The following is a 15,287-nucleotide window of genomic DNA, read 5'->3' as shown; positions in this document are numbered from 1 at the left end:
CAAGATACTGAAATCCATTTTACACTTCATCTGTGAATTGTTCCCTGGGGAGGGGAGTAAACATCAGATTAACACTTAATTCTTTTATTGAAAAGAGTAGTTGTTCAACAGATGCCACTTAATAGGAATGAAGTCTTTCTTGTTCACTCTTCCATGTAGTTTGGGACTGTTCACTGATAGATGAATGTTCTAGGCATTGTATGTCTACTAGTTAACACTGTAGCTAGTTCCTCTAGTGCCTCTTAAAGACAGCCATGAAGTGTTACCTGAGCATCACAGCCAAAAGATGGCAGAGTAGACTGAAAGGATTCATACTAGATGAAATACAAGTGGTTCTAGAACAAACTGCAAATAGCATCCTTTATTCCTGTCCTTGTAGTTTATCACTGTAGTAACAAGTTTTCTAATTGTTAGTTATGCTGGTTTTGTAAGACTGATGGAAAAGATCCTTTTCCTTCTGAAGTATATTCTGTTTCACAGTGGTTTTCATGATGCTGTTCTGGTTTGGTTTTGGGGTGGTAGGATACAGTATCCTTTTCAGAAATACTCCTTTTCAGAAATTTGGATGTCTGTAATTGGGTCTTAAGATGCAGACTTGGCTGGAGGACTGAGACACCTTGATACTTTGCCTTCATGCTGGTTTTTTTAACCCTTCTGGTACCTTCAGTTCCACTACAGTAAATCTTGTCTAATAAGGGACTAATAAAAGGAATGGCAACTACCTGGGCTTTTTCTAAGTATAGCTGTTGTGCATAAAGGATGAATTTGATTCTCTTGATTATTTATGTTACTTAATACAACTTTGCTTGGTGCTTAAGTAATAAGTTACCATAAGCGTAATAGATTGGGAAAGATGAATGCCACTAGAAAGGGAAAGGCTTTAAGAAAGTAGTTGGTCAATATGCATATTAAGAATAGTTGTAAAAATTTATTATTTAGGATACTTAGGGTAAAGTGTATTAAGCTTTATTACAACTTTATATTCATCTTCATTCTATCTGAAACCTGCTCATTAGTGGTAGTTCACGGGAGCTAATTAATAACAGGAAAAAAAAAGGTATGTAGAAAATAAGTAAGGTACTTTTTGGACCAGTTGCAGAGAGATGACTCTTGATTGTTACTCCTGAAATAAAGCCATACATACAGCCTCATTGCATTACCATTAAACCTTTAATAGTTTTCTCCTCATTTTCACTGGGATATGTTCCCTCCCACAAGTTTTGAATTTATTTTCTTGCCATAGTGCTTTTCCCAGCATAGGGATTCTCTGGTACAACTATTTTGAGAACAGTGACATATATGGTCATCACAGTCATCTTCCTGCTTTAACACAGGAATAGTTGGTAGAATACAAGTGTCTCCCAATTGCTCAAAGCAGTTAAGACCTGTTCTTTCCTTGCACATGCAGGCAGTTTTTATGTCTATCAGGCTTTTTAACAGAGGAAAAAGGTAACTGTTACTTCAGTGGGCTTGTGAATGTTGGTCCTGTCAAGGACAAACTTCAGATTATTTTGGGATGGTTTTTTCCCTAATCTTTCCTCTTGCTTGCAACACCACTTTATTAACCAGAGCACATGCTATGTATTTGAAAAGTATGAACTTGTTACTTGTATTCCACCATATAACATAAAGCTTTCTGTCTTTGCAGTTTAAAGGATTTGATCCCAACATACTGTGTGTAGCTACCTTGCTTTTTGAAGGTGACAGAGAGAAAGTTCTTCAGCATGAAAAACAAGTCTATGATATTGCCACCAAGTTTGGGTATGCTTGTCAAAAAACCTTTTCATATGAAACTGAAAGTTAACTGTTCAGGAAAAAAACCCCAGGATTGCCATATTTTTAGTCATTACTGTATAGATATGTTCTCAGTTTAGTAGTTTGAAGTTGCAATAATCAACTAGCTACTGAATGTTCAATATATATGGCTTGTGCTAACCATTAGTGGGTAAATTTACTGGAATACTTCAGTTGTGTATTGCAGAAAAGTAAATATATGACTAAACATAGAATTAATGTTATTAAAACGGAAACTAGCCATTATAATAGCTTATAGGAATGGAAATACTTTGCAGTACTAAACTGTTCTTTTAACTGCAGAAAGGGAAGACAAAAATCATATGCGTAATATTAAAACTTTGCAGAACTGATGTGAACATATGACTACAAGAAGCTTGTTCAAGGGGATTTTGTGTTTAGTTAAAGGAATGCAGTAAATTTTTGTCCCGCAGTGTGTTTTCTGTTGTTACAAAGGAACAGAAAACATTCATTGGAACAAGTTGAATAATGAGCAGGTAGCTTCTGTCCTTCTGCTTTGATTAAGCATGACTGATGAAAACCATAAAGTGGGATTTGTGAAGAGTATACCTTTTTCTTTTAAGAAAGTTATTGCTAGTGTTATTAACTATTCAGATATACATAAGTATTGTTTTATGCATTTCAAGGCTATCCTTTCTGAAATTCGTTTTCATTGTGCTTTTGTTCTACCACTTAAAATACCTTATAAAAGTGGGATTTCATATGAGCAGCTTGCTAACATTCAGTGATAAGAATAATGTTGCTATATCTTAAAGAGCACTTTATTTATTGTAATGTCATATGCAAGAAAAGGCTTCAACTGTGAATCCTTTGTATTTTGGTATTTCAAGGTGATGTCTTGATAAGGGGGGATGAAACTTGTCTGTGTAAAGTCTGTTAGAAGACAGTGCTCTGTGCTGCTCAGTTAAGGCTTAGTTAACTGTTTAGTTAAGTGTTTAATATCTTAACTTCCTTTTTTTTTTTTTTAAACCATCCCTTCACATTACTTACACTTTTGGGATCTTAAGTCAGTAGCCTTACTCTCAATGACCTGGAAGCATACAAATGAACAGATCCAGCACACTTAGAAATGTTGCTATGTGTATTCCTGTAAATGAACATGAAGAATATACTATGTCTAGTTCCCTTTCCCCACTCTCTTTTGATGTTTGAAGACTTACTTTAAGATCACATTAAATGTTTCATTATTGTTCATCTCTTCAGACTACGGTATAAAAAGAGATGCAAATAGTTAAAGGTCTGGTCTGAAATAACTTCTCATGTCTATTGAAGATGACCCTACTACTTGCAACTGTTGTAATGCAGTTTAGACACATCTAACCTTACACATATGTTTGATGTCAAAGTATTATTTTCTAATTAATTTTGGAAACAAGTGACTGTTTTGCTGGAAAATTAAATTCTTGTTAATTGCAGGGGCTTGGCAGCAGGAGAAGATAATGGACAGAGAGGATATATGCTGACATTTGTCATTGCTTACCTTCGGGTAGGTCACATTTCGTCTGCCTGCTGAAACTTTTGTTGGTTAATACAACAAAACAGTTTTTCTTTTGAAGATGCTTTCTCTGGAATCTAAATGCAGGCTGCTTTGGACAATATCTCAGCTCTCCCAGAGGTTGTATCTCTTCCATTTCTGACTAGTGTTTGCTCATGGAACTTCATCTTAAAACACCCTAAAAACACAAATTTATTGCTCGCTAAAAAAAAACAGTTCCTAATAAGGGTAGAGAAAATTAGATTGAAACTTCTATTGGTTTATTTAGCAGTTGGTAAATAGATTAGACTTAACAAATCTACAAGTTGAATGTACTCGGAGGCTGGGAGAGTACTTGAAATACTCATGTGCTCACTCAGCTCTTACTTGTCGTTGGTTATCTGTTCTTGGCTGTGGCTTGAATCAGAATTCCAGGAGAAACTGATGTTTAGTCTGAACTGCTGCAGCTGTTTTTATGAATTTCAGTCCTGCTGTTTGAGAGCTCTTTTTTGAGAATAGCATGCACATCCTGAGTTATAGATTTTAAGTGGATTTTATAGTCAGGGAAAAATCACTGAGTTTCCCTTAATTTCATCTGGCTATATGTAAAATGTTCAAAATGTTTGTATTTATTCCACCTAGATAGGAATTGCATTGCAAATAAGTATTTCTATTAGGTATTGGTTAGGACAATGGACTTCTTGGCTTGATGCTGCATTAATACAAATATTTGATTAGTGTAGGCATACTGACAGTCTGAAAAGTTGTCTCACTGTAGCCATGACATCAAAATGTTTGTCATCTCTTTCTTTGAAGAGTGACCCTATTTTCATAACTACAAACTAATGTCACTGGGACAGATGGGTATTTCTGCTAAATAGACTTTCTGTTTTTCTCATAAGAACTAACTAAAGTTCCTCAGCTGTTAGCTGTGTAGCATAAACGAGATTCCCAGATGTTGATGCTGAATGTTACTGATAATTTCCTTTTTCTATTTATTAGGACCTGGGCCTGGATTACTATGTAATAGGAGAATCATTTGAGACATCTGTTCCTTGGGATAGGTAAACCGTGATTATTCTTTAGAATTGCTTAGAACTTGTACTTGATTTCATTCAAGTTATTCCTAACTCATGCTTGCTCATGGGGAAACTTTATTTAATTTAGGCCTTATGTGTGTTGTAGGCACCCTGATGTGCCTCAAGTCTTGCACCTGTGTGTTCTTGCTAAAGTTGCTAATAAATTACATGTCAGGGTTGTGTAAATCCAATATATGCAAGCATTCTGTGATATTTCAACTTAGGCTAGCTTACTGTGACAAATTTGGGACTTGAAATTGCCCAGTTTAGGAAGCTGGACAGCAGTCAAAATAACTGTATTGTGTGATGAGCAGCCACATATGTGGGATCAGCAGTGTATTTGAAACAGACAAGTTCATAGTGAAGGTTAAAAATATTATTTAAATATATTCAATTTTTTTCTTTTCCCAGTAATGTAGGGAAATGAAAACTGAAAATATAACCTTTTGTCCCAGATAAAGGTCTTTTACCTAATTGATTGGCTTAGAAGGAACCTTAAGGTAATCTAGTTCCAATCCCACTGCCATGGACAGGGACACCTTCCACTAGACCAGGTTGCTCAAAGCTTCGTACAGCCTAGCCTTGAACACTGCCAGGGATGGGGCAGCCACAGCTTCTCTGGGCAGCCTGTGCCAGTGCCTCACCACCCTCACAGGAAATAAATTCTTCCCAGCATCTAACCTAAATCTTTAAACTCTTTGCAGTTTAAAGGTATTCCTTGCCCTATCACTATGTGCCTTTGTAAGAGGTCCCTGTAGAGATTTCTTGTAGAGGCCCCCTTTAGGTATTGGAAGACTGTTGTAAGGTCTCCCTGAGCCTTCTCTTCTGAAGGCTGAACAACCCCAGCTCTCTGAGCCTGTCTTCACAGGAGAGGTGCTCCAGCCCTCTGATCATCTTCGTGGCCTCCTCTGGACTCACTCCAACAGCTCCATGTCCTTCTTATGTAGTGGACACCAGAGCTGGAAGCAGTATTCCAGGTGGGGTCTCAAGAATGCAGAGTGAAAGGCTGAAACCTTCCCTCCACCTGCTGGTTATGCTGCTTTTAATGCAGTCCCAGGTACGGTTGGCTTTCTGGGCTGCAAGCACGTGTTACCATGTTAGAAATAATTAAAGCAAAACAGGTATGGCTTATGACTAGGTTTAATAGCTCATTGCCATATGAGAACTATAACATTTCAAGCTGGCAGACTAGTGATTCCTATCCCTTGAGAAAAAGAGCTTTCGTTACCTATTCTGCCTCAGCAAATTTACAGGAGAAGTACAGAAAAAGCAATATTAGTGAAGTCTTGATGAGGACTATTCTTGGAACAAAATCTAAGCTGGGTAAAACAGATGATTGTCTGCTAAAACCTGTTTTTATTAGATTATACTTTTCTGAAAAAATTGTTGAAGTTGTGTTTTTAGGAAGTTGTATAAGAAGATATAGTAAGGTTTTATATTCAGTATGTGTTTTGTTGTAGGGTTTTGGACCTTTGTAGGAACGTAAAAGAAAGGATAGCAAGAGAATGCAAAGAAAAGGGTGTTCAGTTTGCTCCTCTTTCCACCTGCAGGTAAGCCATCCAACAATCTAAATAATTTTTTGTATCATTGATTAGTAAGAGAACTAAGACAGAGGTCATCAAACTTGGTAGCTAGTAGGTAAAGTGCATCTATTAATGATATTACAAGCACTAGTAATCTTGATCTTCCTTTTAAACCTGTAAGTGGATTACATGAACAAGTGGGTAATTCAAGAGATTAGTAGCAATTGATTAGTCTTGATACTTAGTCTTGTTGATATTCATGAGACTCAAGTATAATGACTTACAACTGAGAGTTGAAGCTCTTGGCATTGAGTCATTTGTGAAGTCTGATCAAAAAGAATACAACACTATTTAAAAAATGTCCACCCTTTTAAATAAGCCAAGTAACTTTCTGAATTGTGTAATGTCATGTAGTGGCTGGCTTAATACTGTAAAGCTTTGTTTGTAATGCAGTTCTCTTTGACAGGGTAACACAGACTTACGACGCAGGTGCATGTGTCTACTTCTACTTTGCCTTTAACTACAGAGGAATTAGCGATCCTATTCATGTCTATGAACAAATTGAGGTAATGTATATAAGAGCAATAGTTAAGGGGGAGGGAGAGAAACTGATATCCTATAATATGTGCTGAACACATTGGCCAAGTTAACTGAGTTTTTCAGGAAGGATCTCCAAAGTCTGTAAAGCTTTTATCACTAGCAGCTAGGGAAAGAGGTGCACACTAATTGTGCACCAAGTAGAGAAAAGACTACCAGGTGAGTATGTTAGACATCAGCTTATGAGTGAAGTGTAGGAAAGCTTGAACTGGAGTTTGTTCTTGGATGGCAAAAAGTATCAACCATAAAACCCAAATTCATGGGAAACAAGACTTTCTTAGTTTCACTATGTACAAAGCTACTTCTTTCACTTAATTAGTCTTTAAAATACATGGTAAAACTATCAAGCTATCAAGATCTTTTATTAACAGTGTAGAGAATAATAAATGTGAGGGTCTTTCTTGTGCTATTTTAAGGAATTAACTGCTGTGGTTATTTCTGTTTAGGCCTAGGTAAATGCTGGTCTAAGTCTGCTATGTTAGATTTGGAATGTGTTGGCTTTCATAATGTTTATTTGGAAAATCCCCACTTAAATTTATCTGCACACTTGTATTAAAATGCTTACCTGGGTTGTATGCCCTTGATAACTTCTGAAACCTCATACACCTGTGTAAATTAGTACCATAGCAACCATTTGACTAACAACAAAAATCTTGTGCATTTGCTGTTGAATAAGTATCCTCTCTTTCCAATTTAGAGGGCTGCTAGAGAAGAAATACTTGCCAATGGAGGTAGTCTGTCACATCATCATGGAGGTAATGTTCTCAGTCTAATCTTAGTGTCTTCAATACTGCTAAATATTCATGCCTACATAAAATAGTTTGTAATTGAACTTTGAAAAATATTTTACAGGCATTAACTGAAATTACTGGGGGAGAGGAGGAAAAGGGCATCTTCTGGCATTCTTTCTAGGAATTTCTTGTGCCTTTGCCAGATTTCCAGGGCATATGTCCCTAGATCTTATTTGCTTGAAGTCAAATCACACAATGTGGTGTATTTATGAGCTCCAGCCTCAAATCTTTTATAAGTCTGTAGGCTTTAAGAGAACCTGAAAATGTAGTTGATCAGTTTGTCTTAAGCTGCTTCTTCTGACCCTTGCGCGTAGGTATATTCAGTTATGAAGACCTCAGCTGGGAGTTTCAGTTTTAAGACTACTTAGGCTGCTGTGGCTAGGTAAAAGCCATTAGCCTTAATTCCAGAGCACTTAGTGAAAGTGTCTGCATAAAAGAGCTACTGACTTGAAATGGGCTATGTTGCAATCTACCATTTGTTGCATAATTGTTATGGAAGTATTGATATTATCGGTGTGTTATGATTACTCAATTTCCTTTTTTGGAGTTTGGAAATTACTTGTCATGAGTTATTAGCCTCTTTGCAAGCTATTTTGTCCTTCAATATTAACGATCTATGTCATGTGTAAGGGATGCTTTGTACACCTTTATGTATGCTTTTCCCACATACTCAGCCTAATTTGATTGCATGTGTCCTATACAATGATGCGTACTTGGGTGTGTGCAGGACTTGTGAAGTCAATTTGATTTGTGCAGCTAACTGGTTAAGTTAATGTATTTCTTATCTCTCCTCTCTTGGGGCATTGTCTGGCCACAGAAATAAAAGCAAAGAAGTAGTCTAATGGTATTAAACTAGATAAAAATTTTGTGATTCTAGTAAAGCTCTGTGTGTGTGAAAACTGAAAGGCAGAAGCAGTGCCTTAAAACATAATGGCGACTTCCTAGACTTGAAACCTTTAGCTAGGGCTATTTTCAAACATCTAGCTTTGTGATAGAAACTGAAATTGACTCTGGTTTAGTAATGTCAGGATATTGAAAGATGTGTAGATGATAACATGAGTGAAAACTGCTTCAGGTTTTTTTTAATATGCTCTTATTTTCCTCTGATTAAATCTTTAATATGGTGGTACATAGGACCAGTCAATTCTCACACATGGGATGTGGAATTACCTCCTTGATGTACTGTTGTGCTCTCCCCTGCTGTGGCAGCTGTATTTTACTGTGCCTAGCATTTTATCCATTAACTTGCATGCAGCTGGAGCTTGTCATGTGTGTGGAGGTATTTGCCCTCACCATATGAAACCTTGCTTACAGCGTATGTTGAACAAGAAAAAAAGCTATATAGCATTCTAAAACCCTTACACACTTCAGCTTTCTGACTCCACAGATATGGAAAACTTGTTTTTTGTTAGACTTCTGCTGCTGTTGTATGCATGACTGCCTCTTATACTAATATTTTCAGCTTTGAGTGGTTTTGTCTGGCAGTTCATTGTGTATGATATTCAAGGTTAATTTTTTCCAGTTCTTAGCAAATGTGCTGCTGAGAATTATTCCAACAGTATCAGTTTTATTTACTGACCTTCAGGCCCTGTCATTCTTTGCGCTGCTAAGACTAGTCTGTTGTGTGGGGTAAAAGAAAATACTGGTGCAATTTCTTGTAGTATTTGTCTTGTAATTGTGATTAATAACAGTTGTTTTCACTATCTGGAAGCAGACAGGCTAGTTTGTCTGGCTACAATCACACTGTGATAAATGGAGCTATTTTAACTCTGGTTTTCTGTATCAAAGAAAACAGATGTAGTCTGGGACTCGAGGCTATAGGAAATACAAAGCCTGCTTAAGTCAATCTTCATGCACTCCTTGAGTGAAGAAGTGGTCATATATGACAGTTTGAGATGGTTAAAGCTCTAAATTACATCTGGGAAGTACTAACTGTAGGTAAATGCATAGCTACAATTACATTTAGAACTGAAATCATTATACTTTTAACCTTATGAAGAGTAATTTCAGACTATTTTGGATTCTGTTTTAATCTGTCTGTTCTCCCCTTCATCCAGGCTAATGAAAAATATTGTAACTTTTAGGCAAGACTCTCTAAAGGTAGCAATACTGTGAGAAGATTTACATGTGTGTCCTCCCTTAGCCCCCCTGATGAGTTTTGAGACTTAAAATTTGTAAGAAACATAACATTTTTTGTTAATGGATTATATTAATGATCACACCTTGCAATATGCAAGAACAACATTGGCACAGAGAAAGCGTGAAGTGTATCAATATCAGCCTTGTACAGAAAGCATCTCATGGACACAAGAAGCTGTAGTGAAGACAGATGCATCTGTGTAATGAATTTATCCTTTCAGTGTAACAGTTACTTATTTTGGGGTAGAATATGCAGATTATATTTTTTATAAATCTGCATAGAATAAATTACTTTAATCAAATTGTTCTTTTTGAAGTCCTTCTCACTCTTGACTTTCAAATATTTAAATCTAATTAGTAAATGTTGTGGCAGGAATGGTTTTCCACTTTAATGTTAGCATTTAACACTTTAATGTTTTTGGATTATATAATGAACAGAACTTACATTTAGGAAGAATCAGGTGTATTTGTTGCTATAAAAATACACCCAAAATGCATAGGTGATCAGATAGGCACTTCTTACACAGGGGGTGTTCAGGTATTCTTCGGTGTGTCAGAAATTGATCCATATAGAGGAGATACCAGATTTTTTTATGATCCTGACAGTCTGTTTAAATGTGGTAGGTCTGTTGTTAAATTTGTTGTGAACAAACTGCTGAAAGATTTAGTGGTTTTAAAGTAATGTTTAATGTGTGACTTTGAAGTAGTTTCTTTTGCCTCCTTTTTCCGTTTTACCTAAATGATACGTCATAATGTGACTTAGAAGTTTTTGAAAGGCACTTCAAAATCAGGTATTCTAGTTGTAGCATTCCCTTTGTCTCCATTTCCTACAGGAGATTTTTACAGTCTTGTTTATAGTTTTCAACTTGCCTTGACTATATCCTACACTTGGAAAAGGGATAGTGCATATCTCTGAACACAGCTTTGATTCTTCAGCTTTTCTGGCAATAGAGTATTTTCAGATTTGAGAGTCATGTAAGTATGGGTTCTTAGAACTACAGTTAGCTTCTAGTAACTTAGCATTTAAAAAGCAGCATTAGGAATGCCAATTTCTTGTATGTACGAGGTTAAATTTAGATAAATGATTCTCTAATCATTAGGGCAAGCCCTAAAACCACCCATGTGATGTGTCACACCTTGCATTCTTAATTCCTGTTTCATAAAGTACATGCTTTTTTTTGTATACATAACTTGATGAGGAAGTATCAGTAGATACGGTTGCTGTATAAATACAACTGTAACAACATCAGAAGGGAGCTGGCTGGATTTGGGCCTGATGTCTTCTGTATTACCAAGCTAAGCACTCATGTAAAACTAAGGAAGAGTATATAAAAAAAAAATTGATTATATTGTTTCCCTTGCAGGGAATGTTTTAATTAAAACTGGTTACTTAAGGAAGCAATTACCAGCTTATGCAATTGAGGAAAATACCTCCATTTAGCCACTTAAAGTAATAGAACTTATTTTTGTCCACTTTCTAGACAAATTGACTAGAGTAAAGGTTAACCAGGTAGACCTTGTTCCATATGTTTAGGTATAGTATCAGTTTCCTGGCAGTTTATGTAGAAAAACTAAAAAAAGAGAAAAAGTCAAAAAAAAAAAACCCAAACAAACAACCCCGGAACCCCCAGAATAAAACATAAAAACCCCAACCAACCAGACCAAAACAAACCCAAGAAAAACAACCCCAAACCAAACAAAACCCCCCAAAGCAAGCAAACAAAAAAACCAGCCCCCCCCACCTGATCTGCATTCAGTTGCATGTTTGACATTGCAATTCTTTGGCATCATTAAGAGGCTGTGGCTTAACTATACACTGAAGTAATTAACCCGCATAAACTACAAAATCTGGAATTATAAAATTCCCTTATGGGGCAAGTTGAACACATTTTCTCCTCTGTGCAGGAACATTATTTTTGTACCTTGAGACTGATTTTAAAACTAGATACTTTGATTTTAAAACCAGAGCTTGCTGTACTGATTAGATTTAAACTGTGGCATTTGTGAGGCAGTTGTATTTTTCTCCTTAGTCAGTTGAAAATCTTAATAGAATAGCCATCTTCAGTGCCTTTTCCACCAAAGAAATGCAAACAGTTTTAATTCATCAACATCTTAGTTTGGATATCATGTGAAAATGTGGAAGATGTTACAGTGATTGTAACTGTTAATTAATTACATAGTAGATGTCAGGTATGCTGGTCCAATATATTCCATCACTACCAGAGTATTAGATCAATGCACTGACCTTTCTCAGTGTTGCAGCTTTCTCTGGAAGTGTAATAACTTCTTCAGCAGTTTCTTAGAGTAGAGAGATGCTTTCAGTCAGCTTCAGTAAGAGCTCCATCCTTCTTATGACATCTTTTTGCTTCTCCTTTTTCAAGGCTATTGTTCTGCAGTAACTGTCTCTGAATTGAAAGGGCTGGAGCAGAGAAAGTCCAGAGCCACGTACAGTGCCAGTATGGCCTTTTTCAATTGGGACCATGCACTGCTATACATCTGTTCTACATGGGTGTAGAGTCTCCCCTGGGTTCCATCAGTTACACTAAAACTTTCCTTACAGGACTGTTCATATGTGCCCAAGTACTTTATATTCCAGAGCTGAGAAAAGCAATTGCTGCCTGCTGTTTGCTAGGTCCATCCTTGGCAGCCAGATGTTTTGCAGCTATCCAAATGCACTTTCAAGAATGAGCAAGTGTAACTTCCATGACCTAGGAGAGCTATACTCCCATTTTACCATCTTTGTGGCCAGCAGGTATGTGCTGACTTGACAAGTAGCTACTTGTTAAGCTACTACAAATTGATTCTACAACATTATGCTGATTTGAGAATCTTAATAATATTATGATGTATCATATAGAATCAGGTGAATTTGGTCTCACTTTTTAATTGGGAAAAGTATACAAGGCTGATAGTCTGTAAGTGGTAGGTGCTTGGATAAAATCTGATTCTGTGCATTGTCACATGTCAGTTCTAGATAAATGGCATCATCTAGGCCTAAAACTAAAATGTCTACTTTCTGTAGGCTAGAAACGGAAAGGCGGTTTTCTCTAGTCTGTGGTAAGATCAGGCTTAACTGAGATCTTGTATTATTGGGGAAACTAATGCTTCATTTTGAGCTGTTCTTTGGCTAGGCTTACAGTGGAGTTCAGCTACTTTGCCACTTAGAATTATTCCTGCATTTGTGATAACATCATTTACTATTATGGAGTTTTCTTCTTCCTTTTCCCTTCTCATCCCTGAATCTAATTGGATCATCCTATGTAGAAGGAGGAGAATACTTAAAGGGCAGCACTAACCCAAAGTGAAACAAATATAAACATTACTTTTCAAAGTGGTGCTCTCAGGTGCACAGAGCCTTTCCTTCACTTGGTCTATTTTTTTTTTATTTAATCAGGTGGACCAGTGTAGAATTCAAAGAGATTGCTTAAGTGCTTTTTAACTCACATTAACATGAAAACTTGAGTAGCTGAGAAATCCATGTATATCTTATTGATGTGAACAGTAGAAGCAGAGGCTCAACCCACTGCTATCAAGGGGTTAAAATATTTTCATTGAACATGTTTGTGAAGGACTGCTGGTAACTGTAGTACAGCTTTTTTTCTTTCCAGTTCACTAATCAAATGTATGTTAGATTTATTATTGCAAAAGTATAAACCATAGAAAATTTGACAAGATAGATGTGTAAATTATCACTTTGACAGAACTAATGATGCACTCCAAACACCTTCTGTTTTCCAGCACTTGGCGAGCGACTTCATTAAATATGCAACGACTGTTTGGTGCTGCTCAGACAGTAGTTCAGTTCCTTGTGGAATTGCATTATTACTGGAGGTGTAAAAGAAGCAGGCATGCTAGCTGTTGGGCATCCTGCTGTGATTCTAATGTGCTCCATCTTGTTGGAGCAGTTGTTTGCAGTCTTTTCAGGACAATTACATCCATAACCACAGGACACATTCATTGAAACTATATTACAGATAACAGTTGAGAATGGTAATGACTGTTCTTCAGCTGCTTGTGTAAGAGCCAGTGTGAGTGACCTGAGGTGAGGGTCAAGCCACATCTATGATTCTTTTTTTTGTAATTGTAGTATTAAATTTCCCCAGATAAAATTTAACTACATCAGCATGCTCAGTCACATTGTAGTGATGGTGTATTTACAGATGGGTTTTTGGGTTTTGTTGGGGTTTTTTTTCTTGAGCTGGGCTGCAAAATACAACCAGAGTTCCTACCACATGACAAATTATTTTGTCCTTCAGTTACGATCTTCGCTCTTGACACATATGCTGCTAATAGTAGTTTTCTAGCAAACTGCAAATTTCATTCTTTCTCACATTATTTTCTTTTCAGTTGGCATGTGACTAGCTCATATTCCTTAAGGTATAAACAAATATACCCTGTTCTCCAGAGGTGTCCCTGTAATTTATTATTCTGATGACAGTTTGATGGTTACCCTGAGAACAGGGCACAAAAGATGGCTTGAATTTAGCTTCAGATACTCTTAAAGCATCTGTCTCTCAAACCTTTACTATATCACTTCATACTGACAAATGGATTGTGTTTCAGGCTGACAAGTTAAATGCTAGAGTGTGCTTAATGAAAAAAATGTCCTTTATTTTGAATTATCTGTTAAATCAGAGTTGATGACTTGGTTAATTAGTAAGTGAACACTTGGCCATTTAATAGGGCTATTGTGAGACTTTAGTGAAATGAGTTCTTAAATGGCTGGTGTTTCAGCCTTCCTTTGTATTTGGTATACGTTGTGAATATCCATTTTTAGATGTAAAAATAATCTTATGTAATTAATGATATGAGCAATTTCCAGCCTGTGTAAAAGTTTTTGAATGCAGTAAGATTTTGTTGATTTTTAAAAGTAAGTTTTAAGCTTTCTGCTTAGCAAACATTTTTTTTTTTCGTTTACTATTTAAACAAATACTGGTTAAGTTTGGTTTAAGTTATATCAAGTTATGTTTTCACTTTAAAGTAATCAAGGGGTTCTTCTTTATAGTAATCCCCTGTACAGTTTCCTACTTAAAATTAGTTTGGTGGCTTTTTAAAACTTATTATTGATTCCCTATTTTAATAGAAAGATATTTCAGCCTAAACTTTATCTAAATTTCATACTTTCTAAAGAAAGTAGACAGTGTGGAACACAGTCTTCCTCTGGGAGTATGCTGAGCTTAATGAGCTTGATAGTCTGGTGGGCTCAATAAATCAAATAAAGCAAAACATTTCTCATTTTTGAATAAAAGCATTTATCACACAGTGTTTATTCATTCATGGTCACAAGATTGATTGGCTCCTACAATCCTGTCATATATTGAAACACTTTGTTTTTGTTTTTCCAGTAGGCAAATTGCGGAAGCGCTGGATGAAGGAGAGCATCTCTGATGTTGGCCTGGGAATGCTGAGATCTGTTAAAGAATATGTGGACCCCAATAACATCTTTGGAAACAAAAACCTTTTATAAAGCCCTGCACAATATGATGTACTAAAACTTCTTCAAAATTACTGTTGAAAATCCTCCACTTTCATTGTACTGATATCCCAGTAATCAAATATAACATAGACTAAAAACTAGTGACTTACTTCAATTTTTTTTTGCTACCTTCTTCCCCTCCCCCCAATAAAGTGTAATCATCACTGTTAATGTTTATGGATTTTTTACTTACCATGCTCTTACACTTTGTGCCCAGTGAGTTGTTTAAGAGTTTATTACCAAGCAGGAAATGTGAACTTGGTTTTCCAAGTTTGGTTAGGCAACACAGTTGACAGTAGTTTCAGTGCTGGATACTGCCAGATGTTTCTTACTGAAGCCTTCCCTGCAAGGAGAACAAAGACTGACAACAGTATTTGCTACAGAAGCAGCTGC

General features: G+C 36.3%; 1 protein-coding gene across 2 annotated transcripts in view; it reads left to right on the top strand.

Annotated features, from left to right (window-relative positions):
- Positions 1-15,065, top strand: part of AGPS (alkylglycerone phosphate synthase) — a 50,902-nt gene extending 35,837 nt beyond the window's left edge. The window contains exons 14-20 of one of the 2 annotated variants that reach the window (XM_031052226.2): positions 1,649-1,761; positions 3,232-3,301; positions 4,292-4,353; positions 5,829-5,918; positions 6,358-6,457; positions 7,186-7,243; positions 14,767-15,065. In XM_031052226.2, coding sequence (XP_030908086.1) covers positions 1,649-1,761; positions 3,232-3,301; positions 4,292-4,353; positions 5,829-5,918; positions 6,358-6,457; positions 7,186-7,243; positions 14,767-14,885 — 612 coding nt within the window. In that variant the 3' untranslated portion in view covers positions 14,886-15,065. Of the gene's footprint in view, positions 1-1,648; positions 1,762-3,231; positions 3,302-4,291; positions 4,354-5,828; positions 5,919-6,357; positions 6,458-7,185; positions 7,244-14,763 lie in introns of both variants that reach the window. The other variant, XM_005152578.4, reaches the window with a different exon arrangement.
- Positions 15,066-15,287: the final 222 nt, after the last annotated feature.

The sequence above is a fragment of the Melopsittacus undulatus genome, chromosome 8 (genome assembly GCF_012275295.1).
Source record: "Melopsittacus undulatus isolate bMelUnd1 chromosome 8, bMelUnd1.mat.Z, whole genome shotgun sequence".
Lineage (NCBI taxonomy): Eukaryota > Metazoa > Chordata > Aves > Psittaciformes > Psittaculidae > Melopsittacus > Melopsittacus undulatus.
The sequence above is the reverse complement of the archived record's forward strand: the minus strand, read 5'-3'. Positions and strand labels throughout refer to the sequence as shown.